We start from the raw sequence: 9,518 nt of genomic DNA on the forward strand, positions 1-9,518 counted from the left end.
CTGCCGCAGTTTTCTGTGCGGCGGTTGCAGCAAACTGTAGTTTTGTTTTTAATCCACATGCCTTCAAAACTAAGTCATTCTACGCTATCTATGATCGCAACTACAGCAGTTTTGTCCACAGAGTTTGCGGAAACCAGCGTTGCTTTGACTGGTTGAGTGTAGGCCGGGTGCACAATTTTGGAGTTCTGTCAATAACCTCCTCACCATACATGACCGTGTCAAACGACCGCGGTTTCGTCCACAGCGGTTGTGGCAACAACAACCACACGCACTGTAGAAGACAGTGCGTGCACACTAGTCGCACACGTACTTCTGAAGCTTTGAGCACGCTGCTCTCCATCGGCCTTCGTTCGACAATTTCAGTAATAAATAAAGTTCATATCACACGCCGTGATTAGGAAAAGTGTTCGGAACATTCGAATTTCGGCCCAACGGGCATAAGAATTTGGCTGAGGAATTTAACGAATTCGTATCTGTCACGTTTTTGCATCACTGAGACTACTGTACGTTTAGATGAACACCTCTTATATTCATTTATAATAAAATGCGGTCGGCTTGCAAAAAGCCCGGAACGGACATTTGCATTTTTGTCAATGCGGCCAGATCTCGCACACAAACTTCAATTTCCGGGAGATTTTCAAGGCAACCATACAAACGAAACACAGTGGAAATCCGGGAGTCTCCAGGACAATGGGGGAGACTTGGCAGGTATGAAATTGCTATTTGTTCGGTAGAATTAATTCCTTCGCCCTTGTGGAAAACAATTCAAAATAAACGCTTAACTACCTCAGTGAAGACACATTTCACTTTCGTGTTATTCCAATTCTTAAAAGAGGGATCAGCCACGTTTTTTTTTTTTTTTTTCGTTCACCCAATATAATAGTCACAGTTGCACAAAAGGACACGTAGAGGGGAAGGACAGGACAACAGGAGTTTCAACTGCACATGACCTGTTAAGCATACTGTATCAGGCTTAGCAGCACGACACCTCACTAGCAAAAAAGATTCAGGATATGGTCAAAAACATGCGTAATGTATGAAAAAGAAATCTTTATTGATTAAAATTAGCTTTAACACATTGAACTGATTTGCACCAGTCGTGTTTTAACAATTTCAAGAAGTCGTCAGTGCAGAATTCGTTCAGCTAAGCTGGACCATTCTATAGACGAGAAAGCACTGCCACAAGCACAAGGTGTAAAGGCCCACCTCAGGCGAAACCGTCCGGAATACGCCCTCGAAAACCTCTCCGTCCCGCACTTGCACTTGGACGACATGACCCTGGGCGGGAAGAAAAGACAAGCATCAGCATCAAGGCTTTTGGGAGTCGAACAGCTCACCCCTTACATCAGCATCAAGGCTTTTGGGAGTCGAACAGCTCACCCCTTAAACAGCCATGCAATGTGTTACGAAATGTCACACGCTTTCAAACAGCAAGAACGTCCCCAACTATTTTTTCATATTACACTAGCTGACAACTTACAGTGAAAACGAAGAAAAGACAGTGGGGCTGACCGATTTGTGCAGGCGTCAATGCTTTTAGTTAAGAGTATAGAGTTCGGCAGCACTTCATTAAAAGTTTCTCTGAGGAGATACTGAATCAGTGCCTCCAATTGCTTGGTACAGTTGTGTATCAACCAAAAAAGAGAAACAGGGACAATTAAGGTCATACTTTGTCATATGGCAAACGACTGCATCTAATCAGCACATTTTAGTGAACAATCTAAACTCCTCAATACCTCACACCATGCTCCACCACGTGTGGTTCAACTAAAGCATAAAATGACGTAAGGAGGAGCAGCAATACAGTTGAACACTGCAATAATGAAGGTCCTCAATAACAAAATTCTTGTGGTAACAAAGAAATCTGGTGTTCCTGGTCAACATCCATAGAGTTAAGTGCATATGATACCACTCGACAACGCAGAGGTTTTAAAAAGCACTCCTGCAATGACAAAAAAGTTTCAAGTAATAATCTGCCAGCCACCATTCAAAACTGCTTCAAGTCGGCTTTCCGACTTGTCTGCACACCTTGATGGTAGTAGGTATTTTTTTCTGCAAGCGCTAATAACCTGCAGTCACTAGCAGTCATGGGACGTGATTTGCCATGTCGGAGCGAAACCAGATGCTTGTAACTGCATGACTTTTCTGACCTGGTTACGCGCGAAATGTTTAGCAACTACCCTAGCACACAAACCGCAGGCAAAGGAAATCTGAATGACGACATGAGTGAGGAATGCAATGCAACTAAGTGCAAGAAAGGCAAGTAAGTTCGCGCAAGTCTTCAACATTACTTGCACTTTCCCCTAAGGCCACAGTGACAACAAAGCTATGCAAAGCTTGACCTGCCAGAATAAAGCTACTTCAAAAGAACGTGGGACAGAGGAATATCAGCAACTTTTTTCAACAAATTTTGCTTTCACAACTATAAGGTCCTGATGAGAACGAAGAAAAATTGTCTCCTTGGTGATCACCTTATTGAGATTCGTCTATATGCATTCTAGTCTGCAGTACTGCATGCCGTCACTTTCTTGATGTGAAGAAAACATCAGATCCAACAAGTATTAGTTCTGTTACATTAGGGCATCAATGAGCACAGTTTGCAGGAAAGTGCATCAGTCAGTTTCAGTATAGCGTAGTCAGATGATCCATTTCTACGTTAATCCTGGCATTGACTTGTCAACATGGTAATATATTTATGGATGATACAACAGCACGCCAGGCACTTCCCCGCTACATCACACGTGCTTAACTTCATATGTTTATTGTCGCAGACATGCTTTTTATCATTTGGTACCTGCCCCAAGATGACCAGGCATTACAATACACCCCCCCCCCCCCGATGCATTAGTTGTCCAAATACACCACAAAAACCGCAAGAGGCATTTAGTGTACCAGTAAACGGTACAGCAACTTACCACAAGTGATGCAGCGATGTGGACAAAGCGGGCATTGTTGTATATGCCTTCAAGCTGAAAAACAAACAGTTTGAAAATATGACGATTAGAAATTTTTAAAGTCGATTCCACTTTCTTTAAAGCAGTAAAAAAAGGGGGTTAAGTTTTTTTACCTAGTTTTTTAGTATACCCTCAGCAGCCCACAATGACACCTTATTGCAGTTTGTTAGCCAGAATGGAGTGGAATGAAGGGGAACGTCGGTGAAGAAATAAATGTAAGACAAAGAGGTCATAACATGCACATACGGAGTTAGAAGCTGTCCTTGTAGAAACACAACACAGACCCATCATTCTGAGAAAAAGTTGCGACAAGTGTCAACACTTCACAGGCTCAACAAGTGGCGATGTTAGTAGGTTCAAGATGCAGAGGGCATTAATTGCAAATGGGCTTTGAATAAACGTCAGCCCATTTTTTTTCTGGTCGCTTAACGTTTAGAACACTACAGCAACTGTAAACTACCTCATACTACAAGATTAAAGCCATATTTTTAATACCTAATACCAAGAAGGCACTGCCAGCATTTTATACAGATGAACACACTCTCACCTTGCGATCCTGAGAAACTTTCGACCTGGCCGGCCTGCTGAAATTAAACAATACAAGAAAATCTGTCATGACATGACACTCAAATCCGCTGAAGCAAACCAATAATAAACACATTGAAGTGGATGCAGAAGGATGTATTTAGAATGAAGAGTCATTGAAGATGTTTACAATACCAAATGAATTCCAGTCAGCTTTTCTGCAACTATTTATTAGAGGGTTGGCTACTTGTTACTGGTTTTAAGAGGTCATTTGAAACGGGGCGAGTCAACTGTTGTTTTCACCTAGAGCAGTGTACTTATAAACGTCGGAGAGGCCCAATCTGGGTAATCAAAACGCAATTTCAGATTGCCTCCACGAGCAAAAGAGTTTTACCCGTGAGTGGACTGTCAACTTACCGGCCATCCCACTTCCGAATTCAGTCTAGCGCGCACATTCTTACTAAACTGACGCCTAAAGTTGTACCCGACTGGAGTGGGCAAAGCACACACGATGTCAACCTGTGATGTCACGTATCACCTGACACCATTACAGCAGTGTCCTACTTACAAGTACAGGTGAAACATGGTACAGTCCCTGGTGCACAGTGAAACATGCCCCATTATTTGCTTTAGACAAATGCCTAGCTAAACCCAGAGAAATGTTGGTTTTGTGCAAGGCTTTTATACTTAGTGTAAAAGATGACGACCACATGAAAGCGAGTAGACAGGGTGCTCACTACAAGGCTATGTGATGAACTGCTATCAGCATGAGTGACAACCTCGCGTTTTTCTTTCAATTTGTATATATATATATATTTCTCATGTCGGCACTAACACTGCACAAGGCTTATGTCCCATGGCACACACAAAAAGGAAACCTTTGGATGAAATTGCTTGCTTTTCTCTTCTAAAATACTGCTCTAAGCTTAAGGCAACAAAACCAAGGCCTCACTCACAGCAACTGAGCAAAGGCATGTGAACAAATGCGACCAGCCCATCACCACACTGAAATGAGTTGCAATAGGTGTAGTTGACTTATGTTCGCACCGCCATCACAGTCCGCTTGCATTGGCGGACGTCCTGTTACCTGAATGGTGCAGAGCCTTTGTGACAGCAGTAGCGTGACTGAATCTTTGAGGAGTGACCCAAACAGTCACTTTTTGATAAAAAGAAATGATTTGCAACAAATTGTGACAGGTTGTTGAACCAGTCATCTAGAGAGGTCGCACTGCCAAGTTAGTAAAGCGCGGCCAAGAAGCAAAGCAACCAGTCACAAATGGTTATTTTTGGTCTAAGTGGAGTTCATTTCAATTCTTGCTTGATTTCACACATGCAACTGTACAACTGAGGGGCAAACGAGTGATCCATAACAGTCGCTTATAAATCAAATGTGGCCAGCCAATTTGTCGCTTGAGCATCCTAGATTTGCAACCGACTTGTCCACTTGACCTCCTGGTGTGGCCACTATCAATGAGCTCTAATAAGCGAAACATTGCCCAAGCATGGGATGAGGGTCACCGACAAGAATATCGAGAGGCTAGACTCATTTTTTGCCACCTTCGCTTTTCTGAGCAAGCACACAGAACCACCATCTTTGGCCAGGTCAGCATATTGCCTCGCATAATTCAAGTGAATCGAGAAACTTTTATCCAATTAATGACTAGAGAATGGATTATAGCCAAATGCCTATTTTGCTTTTTGTCCCTATCGTGCCACTTTGACATATGAGCATGAATTAGAGGTTAAGAAGGGCTTCATAGTGTTTTTATGGTGCCTATAAATGCCTATTTTCCAAAGTGGTGCCTTTAAGACCGTTATTTAGCCTCAAACTTTGCTTTCTAGTACAGTTTGAGAACGGTATTCATGTTACCGGGCAACATTAAGCTTTTGAAGCTCTATGGGGCACAACCTATACTCCATCTCATCAGTTACTTTCAGCACTGACAAGGCTACCAGGCCTCTTGGCCAATAGGAAAGCCGATTACCCTCTACACATGTATTCATGCACATCCCCTGGTCTGCTCGGCATCTCCCCAATGTCTGCTCGTATGCATAGGGAACAGGAGCTGCTTCTGTGCAGCCACAAGACGATGACCGAATGCGAAACTGTGGAGTGTCATGAGGGCAAAGTAGAGTGTAGATAAAAAAAAAAAATGTCCACATGGTTTTTGATTTGTTTGTCATTTAATTCTTGAACGCACTTGACTAGGTCACACTACATATTTTACTTAGAAACTGAAAGTTGTTGCATGCCGAATAAAAATCTCTGTAGCTCTTTCATTTTTTATTGGTTCATTACAAGCCACAAAAGCATGATGTGAGAAGGCGAGCTTGAAAGCGAAATTCCTTCACTGCCAGCTTCGGTATTGGAGCAACCTGCAGCTAAAAGATCACGACGCAGACGCATCAACACGTCATCCGCACGCAAGGTTACATTCGCATCACATGCCCATGCTAGGTTGTGCTCGCCAGCTGGTGTTGTGTCGTTTCGACTTTCACTGCACTGTACTGCCTATTTCTGTGGGATGGATCACTCTACGTACTCATGTTTGCAGAGGCTGCCATGGATCATGTATCATTACCAATTACATAGCGTCGCACCGCTGGAACTACTTTAAAGGACCCGGCTGCGGCGGTTGCATTTCTGATGGAGGCGGAAATGTTGTAGGCCCGTGTGCTCAGATTTGGGTGCACGTTAAAGAACCCCAGGTGGTCTAAATTTCCGGAGCCCTCCACTACTGCGTCTCTCATTATCATATAGTGGTTTTGGGACGTTAAACCCCACATATCAATCAATCAATACTTTAAAGGACTATGCTCCAAAAACACACCAAGCGTTGTTGCACCGGCACGGTGCGAGAACGGTAAGAACACCTACGCAAACGAAATAGAGGCAGCTTAGTCTCGCATCTCACTCGATACAAAGTTAAAAAAAATAATAGACTCCATTTGCATGTTTTGATATTTTTGTCAACATTCTTACTTCTATTCAGGCAACAGATTGCACATGTCGCATCGAATATTTATCAGTGCCACGTACTACGTTGATGTACGCAGGACCATTCATTCCTGTACGTCACCTCCACCATGTAGGGGCGCACGCTTGCGACATGAGGGGCAAGCAGCATTTAGTCTGTCATTTCACCTCTTTCCGGGGCGCATAGCATTTCAAATTTTGGCAGACGAGATCATGAGCGCCCAGTGAATGCATTCCTCTAGCCAGTTCAAAATTCTCAAGCCTGGCGAAAGGCCCTTTAAGGTGTCCAGACAGAAGAGAAAATTGACCCTGTGCGGTTAGACCAAGTTTATAAAAGGCAAGAAGACCCCCTTGGCCTACTAGTCATCTGGCTATTTGCTCCTGTGTTGGCCTTTTGAGACGTGCCAAAAAGAAAGAGTCCCAGGAGGGTGTTTATTTGACAGTAGACACTTAACTCACCATGCTGAACAAGGAAAGGAGTGACCGTATTCTGCAAAGCCTACGGGAAAAAAATTGCATGGCTATGCTACTAAACCATTGGCGCCTTTGTACTATCATATATATATAACTAACGCATTTCTGTTTGCTTTCCTGTCATACACAGATAGCACACATTTCTTCAAAAATTTGAATTTTGTCAATATTTATTGTGCCTATATTTACGATTTTGGGGGCCTGAAACAGTGTTTTTCTGCATATCTTTGGTGCCTAAAACCCGGTGTCTTAGTGCCTATAAATACAGCCTCTAGTCATGACACAATACTACTGCAAAATAAGTGTCTAAACTGAATGGCAACTGAAATTGGCAAGGCCTTCAAAGAGTTCATCAGAGAAACAGTGAACATACTCTGTTGGGAGCTAGAAGCAAAATTACAAATCACATAACCTGATGCTGCCTAGACTTGGAAAATTTAGAGATATAAAGCACCTCCAATAGCTCAAACGAAATTCCTATAGGTCCTGCAGGTCAAAGTAAAACCCATTTTTTCACTGCTGTATGCATTCTAGATGCATGTTTTCTTGGTCTGAAGATCTTTCTATCTACAGTTCCAACCTATTTGAAAATTTCCTTTCACTGACAGAGCCCAGCAATTAAAGCAGCATGATGTCCATACAATATCAGTAACATTATGTGTATACGAATTACTATGACAAATTCGATGTTTCGAAGAATGTGCAACATCATTGTTGCACCAGTTTTGGAGAATAGGTCTAACAAAATATTTTGCAAACAGGTGAATGATGTTGCACCCGAATTAACATTGGCTCTGTCCATAGCACATCAAAAGTGTTCTGTACAAAAGTGGTTACCTTTGACACGTAGCACTAAACGGTTAAGCGAAGCCGAAGTACTGTCGGACCTTTTTTAGGAATTTTGCTGAAAACTCTACGAACGACGCATAAGCCCGGCGGCAAGGATCGACGCCTGTGGTACTTGAACCTTACAACTCATGGTGAGCAGCCGCAGCCCGAATCCGCACCAGCAGCGGTGGCCCCGCGCATGCTACATAGCACAACTGTACTACTACATCTTTTGCAGTGCCCAGAACCACCGCTTCGAGTTGGACTGGTTAGGTCTACACCTGCGCAAATGAACACCACAGTCGAAAACAGCTAAGTCGTTGCACCGAGACTGAGGTGGCAGCTATTTTACCCTTGTCACAAAAAAAAAAAAAGGGGGGGGGGGAGTGTTCACAGACAGAAGAGAAACTGTTCGCTCACGAGATGGATACGTGGCTACTTTCAACTAGAATCGCATTCCAGAACAATGCAGAGGCAAGAGACGCGGGCGTCTCTTCGTTTCCTTTCGAGACGAAGCGCCCTTGGATGAGGAATGTTTGGGACATCAACGAGGTCACTAGGAAGCGTTGTTACACGTTGCTCGCAACTGCATCCCGTCAAACGGACAACGCGGGGCCTTTCCAAGACAAGAACCACTTAAAATTCCTGCTACGAAACTGAAACAAACAAGTTCAAACGCGGTCGCGATGAAATCAAAAGAGCCAGACTTTCCACATGAAGTGTAGTAGTTAAGATTTTTTTTTTTCAGCTTGAACATAGCAGAATGCTCGCCATTCATCGCCGACTCGAGTGCTCGGGCTGAAATAAAGCACTTGTAAAAAAAAAAAGCGCGGATGCAAAGCGAGGAGGCATGCTAATGTAGCTTTCTGACAGAGTCCGACGCAAACTTTTGTTCCCACACGCGCGCACACACTTCGGGGCGTTTTGCACCACGAACATCCAGGCGACAGAGAAAAGGAAGGCGTGCGTTTAACCGCGCAATAACGTAACTACATTCCGTGTAACAAACTGCACCGGCGCATTCCTTAGCATCGCGGGGACACCCCAAAGACGCGGGCCGAAGATGCTGCTACACTGCATCGATTCATAGGCGAACATGGGTTAACCTAGGCCTACATGTTAATGCGAGGAGCATGTTTCGAGTCGCGGCAAATAATAAGCGGCAGAAACGCTGGGGTTTCACTGCCCACGAAGTTGCACGCCACGACAACCCGAGCGCTGAACGCAGAAAACCCCGAAGAGAGGCGGTACACAAACCTCGTGTTGCTCTTGCTTTTCCGCTTCGTGTCTCCACTCATGATTGTTCGCTGGACGATGGGACGTTGCCCACTCTTGTTTCCACGCACTCACACACACAAAAAACTGTTTAAAGAGTCCAGTCCTAGGTTGGCGCTCACCTCCTAGGTGTCCGGCTTATTTTCCTATTTATACTATTGTACAACTATTGCAGCTTCGTAGCGTAGTACGAAGTGGGTTGAGTCGATCACCAGAACCACTAGGCCTAAACGGCCGATTCTCGTACAGGCCAAAACGCCGCAGTCCAGAAATATCACAGGCACAAGTATAAAAACAAGGCATCTGAGAGGGAATGGTTATTTACAGTACTTGCTATGTTACACTTGTTTTTCCCTTCTAGTAGTAGAATACCCGCGCGGATACGGGGGGGATCGCTTAAGGGCCAATTGCAGGCCCCTTCCTAAGCCTAACACAGCTCAAGGGGCAAGCAGCGCTAGTTCCCGAATACACACCGCGGGTGCTAC

The 9,518-nt window shown here is 44.1% G+C and overlaps 1 protein-coding gene across 3 annotated transcripts in view; it reads right to left on the minus strand.

Annotated features, from left to right (window-relative positions):
* Positions 1 to 9,441, minus strand: part of LOC119176131 (uncharacterized) — a 65,682-nt gene extending 56,241 nt beyond the window's left edge. For 2 of the 3 annotated variants that reach the window (XM_037427276.2, XM_037427293.2), the window contains exons 1-4: positions 9,016 to 9,441; positions 3,502 to 3,538; positions 2,916 to 2,969; positions 1,207 to 1,278 (exon numbers count right to left, since the gene is read on the minus strand). In XM_037427276.2, the coding sequence (XP_037283173.1) occupies positions 1,207 to 1,278; positions 2,916 to 2,969; positions 3,502 to 3,538; positions 9,016 to 9,056 (204 nt within the window). In that variant the 5' untranslated portion in view covers positions 9,057 to 9,441. The remainder of the gene's footprint in view (positions 1 to 1,206; positions 1,279 to 2,915; positions 2,970 to 3,501; positions 3,539 to 9,015) is intronic. The other variant, XM_037427285.2, reaches the window with a different exon arrangement.
* Positions 9,442 to 9,518: the final 77 nt, after the last annotated feature.

The sequence above is a fragment of the Rhipicephalus microplus genome, chromosome 3 (genome assembly GCF_043290135.1).
Source record: "Rhipicephalus microplus isolate Deutch F79 chromosome 3, USDA_Rmic, whole genome shotgun sequence".
NCBI classification, from domain to species: domain Eukaryota; kingdom Metazoa; phylum Arthropoda; class Arachnida; order Ixodida; family Ixodidae; genus Rhipicephalus; species Rhipicephalus microplus.